Source organism: Caretta caretta, chromosome 10, assembly GCF_965140235.1.
Source record: "Caretta caretta isolate rCarCar2 chromosome 10, rCarCar1.hap1, whole genome shotgun sequence".
Lineage (NCBI taxonomy): Eukaryota > Metazoa > Chordata > Testudines > Cheloniidae > Caretta > Caretta caretta.
The window spans coordinates 17647695-17663152 of record NC_134215.1 but is presented as its reverse complement, the minus strand read 5'-3'; the positions used below and the strand labels follow the sequence as shown (position 1 = coordinate 17663152).

The 15458-nt window shown below is 44.4% G+C and overlaps 1 protein-coding gene across 5 annotated transcripts in view; it reads left to right on the top strand.

The window, feature by feature from the left end:
- The window catches only part of IQCK (IQ motif containing K), a 214045-nt gene that overhangs the window by 65327 nt on the left and 133260 nt on the right, over positions 1 to 15458 (top strand). For 3 of the 5 annotated variants that reach the window (XR_007358682.1, XR_007358683.2, XM_048865780.2), the window contains exon 8: positions 444 to 555. Coding sequence is in view for 3 of the 5 variants with exons in the window: in XM_048865780.2 (XP_048721737.1) it covers positions 444 to 555 (112 nt within the window). In the remaining 2 variants the exon portion in view is untranslated. Of the gene's footprint in view, positions 1 to 443; positions 556 to 2221; positions 2554 to 3696; positions 3790 to 15458 lie in introns of those variants that run through there. The other 2 variants (XM_075132738.1, XM_048865781.2) reach the window with 2 other exon arrangements.

The following is a 15458-nucleotide window of genomic DNA, read 5'->3' as shown; positions in this document are numbered from 1 at the left end:
AGTGCTTAATTTTTTAAACAATTCAGGAAATATGTAACTATCTGCCATCACATAGCATTCAGAGGAGTCCCTGCTAGCCATAACTGGCATATGTTTTCAACAGGGTATGTCAATTATGTAGATTTTGCTTCTGTATAGACTGAATTTTTTAAGCCCTTGGGGCTAGATTGTGCTTTTACATCTGGTCCTGTATAATGAGCAGCCCAGGGAAAGAATTGTGCTTCAGAAAGTCAGTCTTTCTTATCCGCTTTTCTTGAAACTATATGTCATTGTGACTTACTCTACACCTGTGTAATTCCATTGACTTTTGTAGTTACTCCTGATTTCCATTTATAAGTTTCATTCTACTTTAGTTACATAGATTTGTTATAGTAAAACATTGATAATGCATTTAGGGAGGACAGAGGTACATTTCTTACAATACCGTGTTTTTCCTTTCCTAGGTCCGCTGTGACACTGAGGTACAAGAACTGCGGCAATGGCAAAAGCAATTGAGAGAGGACAAGAACATTATTAAAAGAGTGCAAGAGTTCTGGACTAAACAGGAAACCAAAGGTAGGTTGCCCAAACCAGGGATTAAAGACTTCGTAATTTAAATGATAAACATTTTATACGCACTCAGATGTATGTAACACAATGATACACTGATCACAAATGACAATCCAGGCAGGGCATAGGTTTTACTGAAGTACTTCACTGCTCCTTCAGATTTCCTAGATGTGTTTGTAACTTGAAATGCTAACGCAAAATACAGTACTGGGCTAGATCTTCAGCTGGTGTAACTTGTCATAGTTCCATTGGCTTCAATGAAGCTATGACAAGTTACACCAGCTGAGGATATGACCCAGTATCTCATGGGGCCCACTGGGCTCAGACTTCTCTACTAGATACTACCACATTTAAATACTGATATTGCTAGCGGGGTTCTAACATGGTTTTCCTGAACTTGAGGACTTTTCTGTCTGAGAACCATTATATTGGTGTTATTCAATTTTTACCCTTTGTGCAGTGTAGTTATTTGTAGTAGAATTGGCAGGCACAGTTCTCAAGAACAGGGGAAAAAATTTCCAGGGAAATCATGTTAGAATGCTGCTGCTGCTAACTGTATAACCAATTGTTTGATCCCGCTGTGGACAAGACTTTACAGATAGGGTCAAAGTCTACCCTCCATCTGTCTTCATATGTGCAAGCACATTCATAGAAATTAGAGAGAGATTAGCTGGATCATGATCCCTGTGATCTAGTATAAAGTGTAGATACTTTAGAACTGTTCATTTAGGATTCATCTACACAGCACCATTGTAGAGCGCTCTAATGTGTTGTGCTATGACTATCCCATATCGACCCTGCTGGTGTGAACTGAAAAAGACCTAGTTCACATTAATATAGTTCTGTTTGAAGCAGGACTACATCAGTGTGAACAAGGTACCTTTTCATTCATCCCAGCAGGGTGTACATGAGGCAGTTAAAGTGCAACATGTTAGAGCACTCTAAATTCACACCTCTGTAATCTGGACTGCAGTGACATGTAGACAAGTGATAGTGAAAAAATGTGTTGGGAGCCCTGAGTTTGTTGGTTAATTTAACTTTCCTCATTCCAATTCATGGAACATCCTTACATGGAGTTCGTTTTAACACAAGGCATGAACAAAATAGTCAGAAATTCTGAACTCAAGTTTCCCCTGATAAATTCAGGTAGCTATGTTGAAATGGAAATTTTTGAATAATCTGACCATTTCATAATTCATAATGTGGAAAAAAGTTCTGTTAGTTTAATTGTTTTATATTTAACTGTTCTTTTTAATTAAGTAGAGTTGATCATACTAATGTGCTTATATGAAAACATAATGAGTTCTGGAATAAAAAGCTTGTTATTCTCAAGCAGTATCCTGCATTAGATATGACATTTTAAAACCATCTGAATTTAAAGAGCATTTAATAATTTTATTACCCGTAGAACTTCGATTCTGCTGTAAATGATTAACCACATGCAGTTCCTACAATAACTGATATTGTCAAAGACCTTCTATAGCTATTGCTAATTCCAAAACTGTTCTGTTTTCCATAATACAACACATGCTATTTTATGAAGTTGTTTAATTATAAAATAATCTGTGCTTTGTAATTGTGAGTGGAATTTATAACAGCCAGGTCATTAATTTAATGTGCTGCAATTATTTTTTCACTGATGTTAATTCTGCATCCAATTTTTGTCCCTTAGTCATGAGCTTACTACCCTAGATGGACAGCATGAAAATTCCTTGCATTTTCTTCCTTGTGCTTGCAACCTGTGCCCTAAGATGTTCACCTGTTTGTATCTTAAAATCCTTCCCTGGGAACTTTAGCTTGAGGATGAATACTTGTGAGAGGAAAATGTTCCTCAGAACATTGTCTTCTAAGAAGGCCAGCTCCATCCTCAGCTGTAAATGTCCATTACTAATGATTATCATTGGTTTCAGAGTAACAGCCGTGTTAGTCTGAATTCGCAAAAAGAAAAGGAGTACTTGTGGCACCTTAGAGACTAACCAATTTATTTGAGCATAAGCTTTCGTGAGCTACAGCTCACTTCATCGGATGCATACTGTGGAAAATACAGAAGATGTTTTTATACACACAGACCATGAAAAAATGGGTGTTTATCACAACAAAAGGTTTTCTCTCCCCCCACCCCACTCTCCTGCTGGTAATAGCTTATCTAAAGTGATCACTCTCCTTACAATGTGTATGATAATCAAGGTGGGCCATTTCCAGCACAAATCCAGGTTTTCTCCCCCCACCCCTCCACAAAAACCCATTCTCCTTTTGGTAATAGCTTATCTAAAGTGATCACTCTCCTTACAATGTGTATGATAATCAAGGTGGGCCATTTAGATAAGCTATTACCAACAGGAGAGTGGGGTTTTTTTTTGGGGGGGGGGGAGCGGGGAGAAAACCTGGATTTGTGCTGGAAATGGCCCACCTTGATTATCATACACATTGTAAGGAGAGTGATCACTTTAGATAAGCTATTACCAGCAGGAGAGTGGGGTGTGGGGAGAGAAAACACCCATTTTTTCATGGTCTGTGTGTATTAAAACATCTTCTGTATTTTCCACAGTATGCATCCGATGAAGTGAGCTGTAGCTCACGAAAGCTTATGCTCAAATAAATTGGTTAGTCTCTAAGGTGCCACAAGTACTCCTTTTCTTTTAATGATTATCATTGTGACCATTGTGGTTACAATATCATTGTCATAAGCCCTTTGGTTCCAACTTTGCACAGTTTATTTTCCTTATATTTTCTTTGCAGAATGCCCATAGTGTAGTATGCATTCAGGCTGTGATCATGCAGGCTTTTCCCATGTGCTGGACCTCTGCACTTGGGTAGAACCCCACTGATTTCAGTTGGGCTCCATGTGGGCTCCTCTATGGGATTTGTTGCAGGCTTAATGCCTTTACCATTTTTGTAATGATACTGAATATAAAAAAAAGTGATTGCATATATTGAAGAGTTCCTCATGTAACCATATCTTAGATTCCTTAACCCCCCCTGCCCCACACTTGGAAGACTATTAAGTATGTAATTGAGCTTCTTAGTTTTTCTAAAAATGTGTGAATGTATAGAATTGCTTCCTATTTTTAACTACATATGTGCATGCATTGCATGGTAGTTTTGAAAAGATACAGTCAAGGTGACATTGTAATTATATTTTTGTAGTGAAACATTCTGATAATGTATGTTAAACACCTGCTAGAACTGCAGTCAGAACTGGAGCAGACTACCAATAAAAGGCAATCAAAGGGTACCAAATGATTTTTTCCACTAGATTTATTTTAACACATACATAGTTATATGCATACAATATGGATGTGTGTATTAATATCTTATTAAATAGTGCCATTGTAATTAGATTTCATCTTCCTCTCTTTAGTATTCCTGGTGAAAACAGGAACATATGAACTCATTTTATGCAACAACCATGCAGCCAACTCCACCCAAGGGTTCTGGGTGAGGGTATTTTCAGCTGTTGTATTGGATTTGTGGCATAAAACAGACTTTCTCACATTATACTGAGTCAAACTCTTCTAGGACAGATACAGTGTTAAATTGCACCCATCCATCCATTTGTTTGTTTGTCGATTCATTCACTCTGAATGATATATTTTAAAACCTCGTGGTAAGAATTGTTCAAAAAAAAATTGAACAAAGTCCAGCATGCAGAAGGTTGGTAGCATATTGTTTACTTCAACAAAATGTGCTAATTTGTAAACTCACTTTGCAGCTAGAAGCTGTATTTTTTATTTGGTGATAATTATCCTATCGTATGATTTTATCAGGACACATGCACCCAGGATATATATAGCATGTGGTTAAGTCCCATTGACTTCAAGACAGAACTTCATTGGAACTTAAATGATGCATAGCTTTTCTGTCACCCCACTGTATAGGGGGCAAATTTCAGATTTTATGAATGAGGCTCTATTTTTAACATTGAGGCAAAATGTAATTATAATGATTATAATGTAGCTGGATATTTCAGGACTTGGTGCTGGTGTCTCTTCCTCCAGTTGTCCATCACACTCATATTGGAATATATTTTCATTATAGTACTTGAAGAGCTAAATTCACAGCACGTGTTGCATCAAGAATTTTCACTGACTATGTGCATCAAATAGTAACAGGTAGTGTTGGGTAAATTTTTAACTGGATACTTTAGGAGACAGGCTCATGACTATAATTAACAAAAACTATGATGAATGGCAGCCACTGCAGCAGTTCTAGACATCTACATGAAGTTCTAGACATCTACATGATTGTAAACAACAACACCAGTAGGTTGCATTTGACACTGAAAGGCAGGTTTGAGTCTGAGGTCAGTCAATGGAAGTTCACTGTTTTTTCTTCCACAATATAAGTAGAATTTTTTGAGAACACCATGATGGAAATCACAGAGGCTGTGAAGCACCAATTAAGGATGAATTGGATGCATACAACTCAGTAAAAAAAACCTTGAAAATTACAGCCATCATAACAACTAATCATTCTTTCAATGGAATTTTCCAAAATATTTGAAACGAATTCTTTCAAACCTTCCTGTGTTATGTCAAAGACTGCTCTGGATCTAAAGATGACTGTGTATGTGGGGGTATATATACGTACTATTGTGTTGTTATTGGATATGAGGTATCATGAGTTGCTACATTCAACTAGAAACAGGCAAGGTACTTTACATTTAGGACATGTTGAGAGCAGAAGTGGAGTTTGCATCATTGAAGTACACATTTCAATATCACTACTGGGTCCAGAGTAGTTCTGTGATCTCTTTTGTTGAAGTCTTCAGTCATGTCAAATTATGCCAATTTATTATAAAGGCTGTACAGATTCACCATATATGCATTAATATTTATACTGCAGTCTTACACAGAAAGGTCAGGGTTTTGTTTGCCAGCCTACACAGCTGCCTCAAGGATATTTTATAGCTGTGCATGCGCACACTTCATTTTGCAGTGTAAAATAACACAGTGCATCAGGAAAATTTACATTTATATATATAATATGCATGTGTATCTGTGCAATAGTGCAGTAAGGTTCTTGTTTTAATAGCTGAAGGGAAGGGGATTAGATGAAACATTCAATAACTGTATACGTAAAAACTAAAAACTAAATCCATCACAGATACATTCTCCTCTTCCTGCAGGCTTAGCTGGGATATAAGGAAAACTTTGGCAAAACCTGCTTCGATTTTCTTCTAGCACCTGTGGAATTCCGTAGGCTATTAGTCATGGTTTTAAAATGATTCAGTTTTTATCTGCTTTTTTTGCACATCCGTATTTTTGAAGAACACAAATATGGATCATTCTGGAATATCTGAGAACTGCGGCTCCAAAAATGCCATTAGAATCTATTAGCAACCCCCATAATGTGATGTATTTCAAATGTTGTCTCCTTAATAAATTCCCCTGTATTACAGATTAACAAAATATAGGGCCAGTTTCTGCCCTCAATAACACCTGGGTAATTCCATTTATGTCAATTGCCCAGAATTTGCATTTCTGAAGGGAACATTAGAATTTGATTCAGCATGTTTGCTAATCCATTTTAAATGACTTAAGCTGAGTGCTTGTGTTCTGGGCACATTTTTCAGTGTGTTAGCATTTATATTATCTCATCAAAGCATGGAAGCTTTTTACATGGCTAACTGCCATGGATATCAATGAGAGTTATGCATATATGTCTCCTGCTTATTGATGGAAAAACAAGCCCCTAAATTAGGATCATACTAGTTAGAGAGAGAAAACAGCTATTCAATTTATCAAGACCATCCTACTACATATTTATGATATAATCCCCTGAAACAGGACATATTTGATATTAAACTGATACTACACTTAGGGGCTTGTCTACACATTGTTACTCCTGAGGGAATTCTGTGCCAAAAAATTAAAAATTCAGTGCCAAAAAAAAAAAAAAAATTTGTGTGCACAATATTTTAAAATTCTGCAAATTTTATTTGTCAATAAATAAATGTGACTCCAGCATGGCAGTGGGGAGCACAGGCCACTGGCTGCATTGAGGTGGGAGATCACCCTTAAGCTCCCACCTCCCCAGGTACAGGGACTCGGCAGTGAGGCTGCACAGTCTCGACCCGACACAGTGCAAGGGCTGGGCCTGTCCCAGAAACTACCCCAGAAACACCCTGCTCCTTTGCGCCCGGTGCACCAGGTGTGGGTGAGCAGGCTCAGCCTGGCATGATCGAAGTGTGGAGGGGCTAAGTGTGGGGGGGATCCAGGTGTGGGGTGAGAGGTTTTTGTATGGCGCAATCTGGGTGCAAGAGGCTCAGTGGGAGATCTGGATGCACAGGGGCTCATTGGGGGTTTGAGGTGCAGGGGCAATGGGACTCTGCAGGGGGTCCAGGTGAAGGTGGTTGGGGCTCAGTGGGCAGGAGGTCTAGGGAGATGGGGCTCGGCAGGCGGGGGGAGTCTTGGTGTGGGAGGTTTAGTGGAGGGGTTCAGGTATTGGGGGGTAGAGCATGTCAGTGTGAGGGTTCAATGGGCCTGCTTAATGGGGGAGCCCCAGCTGCTGCCATGGGGATGCCGCATACTAGGCTTCCCCTTCCCCCCCATGATTCCCCTATCCCCTTTTTTCCCCCGTCTCATCCACTTCCCTCACTGCCCCATGCCCCGTTCGCTCACTCCAGGGCTTCTGGAACAATTTTTATAGTGGGGGTGCTGAGAGCCATTGAACCAAATGGTAAACCCTGTATATAATAGAAACCTCCTCAAGCTAGGGAGTGTGGAAGCACACCCCCCGCCCCCGCATCCCTAGTTCCAGCACTTATGCCTCACTCCCACATTCCCCTCCCCCTGCCCTATTCCACCCCCTTCCTACCCTACTGCCTCATCCCCCCTCCACCTCACTCCCCTTTCCCTCATTTCCCCCGCTGCCCCTTACCCAGCCCCACCGTGGGCACTCACTGTTACACAGAAAACAGGAAGGCTCCCAGCACACAGAAGGGGGGGGCATGATGGGACCCAGGAGGCTGCATTCAGTTGCAGAATCAGCGAAGCTGAGATGCAGCGTCCTTCAGCTGGGCAATTCTGCGCTTGCAGAAACAAGGGGGCAGGGGGATAGTGGAACGTAACCCCATGTGCCCCCCATACATCACCTCTGTTGGGGAGGAAATCCCACCAAAAAACTTTGCCCGTGGTTGTCCCTGGACCGCCCCCTCCCCAGCACGACTTCCCTGCCCTTTTCCAGCAGGGGAGCACAGGAATTCTGCCCGGGGAGGGTGTTTTCTGCATGCAGTCCCACAGAATTCCCCCAGGAGTAAAACACACAGCACTGCAATGGCACAGCTTCCCCGAATCAGCTGTGCCACCACAGTGCTCAGTGAAGACACTTCCTGCACCGACAGGAGAGCTTCTCCTGTCAGCCTAGGTACTCCACTTCCCCAAGAGGTGGTAGCTAGGTAGACAGGAGGAGCCCTCCCGCCAACATAGCACTGTCTATGCCAGGGGTGTGGTCTGTATAACTGCATTGCTCAGGGTGTGGCTTTTCCAGTCACCTGAGTGACATAGTTATACCAACATAAGTCTGTAGTGTAGACAAAGCCTTAATCTTTCAAAGTTAATATACTGTAAAGATCAAAAGAGAAGGCTGGTATGTCAGTATCACAGCATGCTACCTTGTAACATACTCCTTTGCTTCCTAGGCCAGTGGGGACTGAGAATACAGAAAAAGAGTGTGATCAGCCCCTGGGGAGGAAATACTTTATGGTTCTCTTGGGTGAGCCCTCTGTCAGTTAGGAGTTCTGGTATTAATGGGCGTGTTCAGCTGTCCTTTCAGGTCACTGTGAAATGAGGCTTTTGGAAAGGGGAGAATCTTAAGAATCACAGACGACCTTGCATCCTCAGTCAGCTGAATAAGAGAAAACTTCCAACGCTATTGAAAATGTTCTACCCAACTGCCTTCCTAGCAATACATCATGACAACATTGTGTTAGGACCACATTTTCAAAAGCAACCCATAAAATTGTGCCCATTATTTGTCACCTTTTGATTTTCATGCATATAAAAACATGGAGTTGTGAATGCAGCCTGTGTTTGCACATGGAAATAGCATAGCTATGTATCTACCCAGTTTATATGCACAACCATAGGATGCATGCAGAAGTCAAAGTTTCAGGCATGCAAAATCTTAGAGATGAAAAAGTAGAGATGAAAATTTCAGAGGCCAAGATAGGACCCTTTGAAAATATTGACCTGAAGCAGTGGTACTGGAAGAATTTTTATAGTAGGGGTGGTGAGAGTCATTGAACCAAATTGTAAACCCTGTATATAATGGAAACCATTTCAAGCCAGGGGGTACAGCAGCACCTCTAGTTCCAGCACCCTATGACCTGAAGGGTTGTATACAATGAAAAGTAAGAGAAATGGACTGCGTGTTGTGGCAATTAGTTTCAATCAAAGAGCTGCTTTCATACTGAAGAAATGGAAACATTTCCGTTATCTATATTTAAACTAATTTGCGGTAGATATGGAGAGAAGATTTCCTTTGCACTCTGCCAATTTTTTCAGCAAGAAAAGTTTTCTCCTTTATCCTTTTTTTACCTTCACCCATCTGTCCACGTATTGAATTCATTATATTTAGATTAAGGAAATCACAAGCCAGGTCTATGCACAATAGTTGCACTGGTTTAACTAAAGCTGTGATTTTGCACTGATTTACTTAAACTGGTGCAACTTTGTGTGTGAACAGTCTTTTATCGATTGAAACCTGGCTTACATCAGTTTAGCTTGTCCAGGTTACTAAGGGTATGTCTACACTACGGAATAAGGTCGAATTTATAGAAGTCGGTTTTTTAGAAATCGGTTTTATAAATTCGAGTGTGTGTGTCCCCACAGAAAATGCTCTAAGTGCATTAAGTGCATTAACTCGGCGGAGCGCTTCCACAGTACCGAGGCAAGCGTCGACTTCCGGAGCGTTGCACTGTGGGTAGCTATCCCACAGTTCCCGCAGTCTCCGCTGCCCATTGGAATTCTGGGTTGAGATCCCAATGCCTGATGGGGCTAAAACATTGTCGCGGGTGGTTCTGGGTACATATCGTCAGCCTCCCGTTCCCTCCCTCCCCCCGTGAAAGCAAGGGCAGACAATCATTTCGCGCCTTTTTTCCTGAGTTACCTGTGCAGACGCCATACCATCGCAAGCATGGAGCCCGCTCAGGTAACCGTCACCCTATGTCTCCTGGGTGCTGGCAGACGCGGTACGGCATTGCTACACAGTAGCAGCAACCCCTTGCCTTGTGGCAGCAGACGGTACAGTACGACTGGTAGCCGTCATCGTCATGTCTGAGGTGCTCCTGGTCGCCTCTGTGAGGTCGATCAGGAGCGCCTGGGCAGACATGGGCACAGGGACTAAATTTGGAGTGACTTGACCAGGTCATTCTCTTTAGTCCTGCAGTCAGTCCTATTGAACCGTCTTATGGTGAGCGGGCAGGCGATACGGACTGCTAGCAGTCGTGCTGTACCATCTTCTGCCGAGCAGTCATGAGATGTGGATGGCATGCAGTCCTTCTGCACCGTCTGCTGCCAGCCAAAGATGTAAAAGATAGATGGAGTGGGTCAAAACAAGAAATAGACCAGATTTGTTTTGTACTCATTTGCTTCCCCCCCCTCCCCTGTCTAGGGGACTCATTCTTCTAGATCACACTGCAGTCAAGGTGCAGCGAGGTAAATCTAGCCATGTATCAATCAGAGGCCAGGCTAACCTTCTTGCTCCAATAAGGACAATAACTTAGGTGCACCATTTCTTATTGGAACCCTCTGTGAAGTCCTGCCTGAAATACTCCTTGATGTAAAGCCACCCCCTTTGTTGATTTTAGCTCCCCGAAGCCAACCCTGTAAGCGCCCCTCCCAGCGTCAGAGCAATGGCAAACAATCGGGCATCTGAGAGTGCTGTCCAGAGCAGTCACAATGGAGCGCTCTGATGGGGCTAAAACATTGTCGCGGGTGGTTCTGGGTACGTGTCGTCAGGCCCCCGTTCCCTCCCTCCCTCCGTGAAAGCAAGGGCAGACAATCATTTCGTGCCTTTTTTCCTGAGTTACCTGTGCAGACGCCATACCACAGCAAGCATGGAGCCCGCTCAGGTAACCGTCACCCTATGTCTCCTGGGTGCTGGCAGACGCGGTACGGCTTTGCTGCACAGTAGCAGCAACCCCTTGCCTTCTGGCAGCAGACGGTGCAATACGATTGGTAGTCGTCCTCATCGTGTCCGAGGTGCTCCTGGCCGCGTCGGCTGGGAGCGCCTGGGCAGACATGGGCGCAGGGACTAAATTTGGAGTGACTTGACCAGGTCATTCTCTTTAGTCCTGCAGTCAGTCCTATTGAACCGTCTTATGGTGAGCAGGCAGGCGATACGGACTGCTAGCAGTCGTACTGTACCATCTTCTGCCAGGCAGGCAAGAGATGAGGATTGCTAGCAGTCGTATTGCACCATCTTCTGCCAGGCAGGCAAGAGATGGGGATGGCTAGCAGTCGTACTGTACCATCTTCTGCCGAGCAGCCATGAGATGTGGATGGCATGCAGTCCTTCTGCACCGTCTGCTGCCAGCCAAAGATGTAAAAGATAGATGGAGTGGGTCAAAACAAGAAATAGACCAGATTTGTTTTGTACTCATTTGCCTCCTCCCCTGTCTAGGGGACTCATTCCTCTAGGTCACACTGCAGTCACTCACAGAGAAGGTGCAGCGAGGTAAATCTAGCCATGTATCAATCAGAGGCCAGGCTAACCTCCTTGTTCCAATAACAACGATAACTTAGGTGCACCATTTCTTATTGGAACCCTCCGTGCAGTCCTGCCTGAAATACTCCTTGATGTACAGGCACCCCCTTTGTTGATTTTAGCTCCCTGAAGCCAACCCTGTAAGCCGTGTCGTCAGTCGCCCCTCCCTCCGTCAGAGCAACGGCAGACAATCGTTCCGCGCCTTTTTTCTGTGCAGACGCCATACCACGGCAAGCATGGAGCCCGCTCAGCTCACTTTGGCAATTAGGAGCACATTAACCACCACACGCATTATTCAGCAGTATATGCAGCACCAGAACATGGCAACGCGATACCGGGCGAGGAGGCGACGTCAGCGCGGTCCCGTGAGTGATCAGGACATGGACACAGATTTCTCTGAAAGCATGGGCCCTGACAATGCATGCATCATGGTGCTAATGGGGCAGGTTCATGCTGTGGAACGCCGATTCTGGGCTCGGGAAACAAGCACAGACTGGTGGGACCGCATAGTGTTGCAGGTCTGGGACGATTCCCAGTGGCTACGAAACTTTTGCATGCGTAAGGGCACTTTCATGGAACTTTGTGACTTGCTTTCCCCTGTCCTGAAGCGCATGAATACCAAGATGAGAGCAGCCCTCACAGTTGAGAAGCGAGTGGCGATAGCCCTGTGGAAGCTTGCAACGCCAGACAGCTACCGGTCAGTTGGGAATCAATTTGGAGTGGGCAAATCTACTGTGGGGGCTGCTGTGATGCAAGTAGCCAACGCAATCAAAGATCTGCTGATATCAAGGGTAGTGACCCTGGGAAATGTGCAGGTCATAGTGGATGGCTTTGCTGCAATGGGATTCCCTAACTGTGGTGGGGCTATAGATGGAACCCATATCCCTATCTTGGCACCGGAGCACCAAGCCGCCGAGTACATAAACCGCAAGGGGTACTTTTCGATAGTGCTGCAAGCTCTGGTGGATCACAAGGGACGTTTCACCAACATCAACGTGGGATGGCCGGGAAAGGTACATGATGCTCGCATCTTCAGGAACTCTGGTCTGTTTCAAAAGCTGCAGGAAGGGACTTTATTCCCAGACCAGAAAATAACTGTTGGGGATGTTGAAATGCCTATATGTATCCTTGGGGACCCAGCCTACCCCTTAATGCCATGGCTCATGAAGCCGTACACAGGCAGCCTGGACAGTGGTCAGGAGCTGTTCAACTACAGGCTGAGCAAGTGCAGAATGGTGGTAGAATGTGCATTTGGACGTTTAAAGGCGCGCTGGCGCAGTTTATTGACTCGCTTAGACCTCAGCGAAACCAATATTCCCACTGTTATTACTGCTTGCTGTGTGCTCCACAATATCTGTGAGAGTAAGGGGGAGACGTTTATGGCGGGGTGGGAGGTTGAGGCAAATCGCCTGGCTGCTGGTTACGCGCAGCCAGACACCAGGGCGGTTAGAAGAGCACAGGAGGGCGCGGTACGCATCAGAGAAGCTTTGAAAAACAGTTTCATGACTGGCCAGGCTACGGTGTGAAAGTTCTGTTTGTTTCTCCTTGATGAACCCCCCCACCCCTTGGTTCACTCTACTTCCCTGTAAGCTAACCACCCTCCCCTCCTCCCTTTAATCATTGCTTGCAGAGCCAATAAAGTCATTGCTGCTTCACAGTCATGCATTCGTTATTCATTCATCACACAAATAGGGGGATGACTACCAAGGTATCCCAGGAGGGGTGGTGGAGGAGGGAAGGAAAATGCCACACAGCACTTTAAGCACAGCATTTTAAAAGTTTACAACTTTAAAATTTATTGAATGACAGCCTTCTTTTTTTTGGGCAATCCTCTGTGGGGGAGTGGCTGGTTGGCCGGAGGCCTCCCCACCGCGTTCTTGGGCGTCTGGGTGTGGAGGCTATGGAACTTGGGGAGGAGGGCGGTTGGTTACAGAGGGGCTGCAGTGGCAGTCTGTGCTCCAGCTGCCTTTGCTGCAGCTCAACCATACACTGGGGCATACTGGTTTGGTCCTGCAGCAGCCTCAGCATTGAATCCTGCCTCCTCTCATCACGCTGCCGCCACCTTTGAGCTTCAGCCCTGTCTTCAGCCCGCCACTTACTCTCTTCAGCCCGCCACTTACTCTCTTCAGCCTTCCACCTCTCCTCCCGGTCATTTTGTGCTTTCCTGCACTCTGACATTATTTGCCTCCACGCATTCGTCTGTGCTCTGTCAGTGTGGGAGGACAGCATGAGCTCGGAGAACATTTCATCGCGAGTGCGTTTTTTTTTCTTTCTAAGCTTCACTAGCCTCTGGGAAGGAGAAGATCCTGTGATCATTGAAACACATGCAGCTGGTGGAGAAAAAAAAAGGGACAGCGGTATTTAAAAAGACACATTTTATAAAACAGTGGCTACACTCTTTCAGGGTAAACCTTGCTGTTAACATTACATACATAGCACATGTGCTTTCATTACAAGGTCGCATTTTGCCTCCTCCCACCGCGTGATTTTGGTTGAATGCCAGCAAACATACACTGCAATGCTTTGTTCTACAGTGATTCCCCAGTACGTGTTGCTGGCCTGGAGTGGTAAAGTGTCCTACCATGAAGGACGAAATAAGGCTGCCCTCCCCAGAAACCTTTTGCAAAGGCAGAACCGCAAATGCCAGGGCAAAGTAATCCTTTCACATGCTTGCTTTTAAACCATGTATAGCATTTTAAAAGGTACACTCACCAGAGGTCCCTTCTCCGCCTGCTGAGTCCAGGAGGCAGCCTTGGGTGGGTTCGGGGGGTACTGGCTCCAGGTCTAGGGTGAGAAACAGTTCCTGGCTGTCGGGAAAACCGGTTTCTCCGCTTGCTTGCTGTGAGCTATCTACAACCTCCTCATCATCATCTTCTTCGTCCCCAAAACCTACTTCTGTATTGCCTCCATCTCCATTGAAGGAGTCAAACAACACGGCTGGGGTAGTGGTGGCTGAACCCCCTAAAATGGCATGCAGCTCATCATAGAAGCGGCATGTTTGGGGCTCTGACCCAGAGCGGCTGTTCGCCTCTCTGGTTTTCTGGTAGGCTTGCCTCAGCTCCTTCAGTTTCACGCGGCACTGCTTCGGGTCCCTGTTATGGCCTCTGTCCTTCATGCCCTGGGAGATTTTCAGAAAGGTTTTGGCATTTCGAAAACTGGAACGGAGTTCTGATAGCACGGATTCCTCTCCCCAAACAGCGATCAGATCCCGTACCTCCCGTTCAGTCCATGCTGGAGCTCTTTTGCGATTCTGGGACTCCATCATGGTCACCTCTGCTGATGAGCTCTGCATGGTCACCTGCAGCTTGCCACGCTGGCCAAACAGGAAATGAGATTCAAAAGTTCGCGGTTCTTTTCCTGTCTACCTGGCCAGTGCATCTGAGTTGAGAGCGCTGTCCAGAGCGGTCAGAATGGAGCACTCTGGGATAGCTCCCGGAGGCCAATACCATCGAATTGTGTCCACAGTACCCCAAATTCGAGCCGGCAACGTCGATTTAAGCGCTAATCCACTTGTCAGGGGTGGAGTAAGGAAATCGATTTTAAGAGCCCTTTAAGTCGAAATAAAGGGCTTCATTGTGTGGACGGGTGCAGGTTTAAATCGATTTAACGCTGCTAAATTCGACCTAAAGTCCTAGTGTAGACCAGGGCTTAATTGCACCTCCAAGTACTTAACAGGGCCAATTAAACTAATATATCCATGTCCATGCACAAAGGTGCACTAGTTTAACTAAATCATTGCAACATCACCACTTAGTTAAACCAGTGAGCTTTGTGTGTAGACCAGGACACAGCATTTGTAGGAACAAAAACTTTGATAGCACAAATAAAGGATTACATTTCGCAATAAGAATAAAACCTAACTTTAGTATGCTATAACTACATTTAAATTAATAATAAATGTTTATTGCTACATTACAACAAATATTCATTGAAATATTGTATTTTTCACCTTCTTATTTAGTTAGTGTTGCAAACAGTGTTGAAACTAATGATAAAGAAAATAGCTTTTAAAACTGCAAGCTGTAGAATAGCTTTTAGAAAATGCTAACTCAGGCAGTAATGTGATTCGGTTGACACTACTAGAATGATCAGCATACCTTCCCTCAAAATATCTGCCAAATAATCTGTAGTGTGAGCTAAAAATCAGTTTTGTTGTGTAGTATCTATCAGTACATGGAATATAAACTTGATTTCAGGAG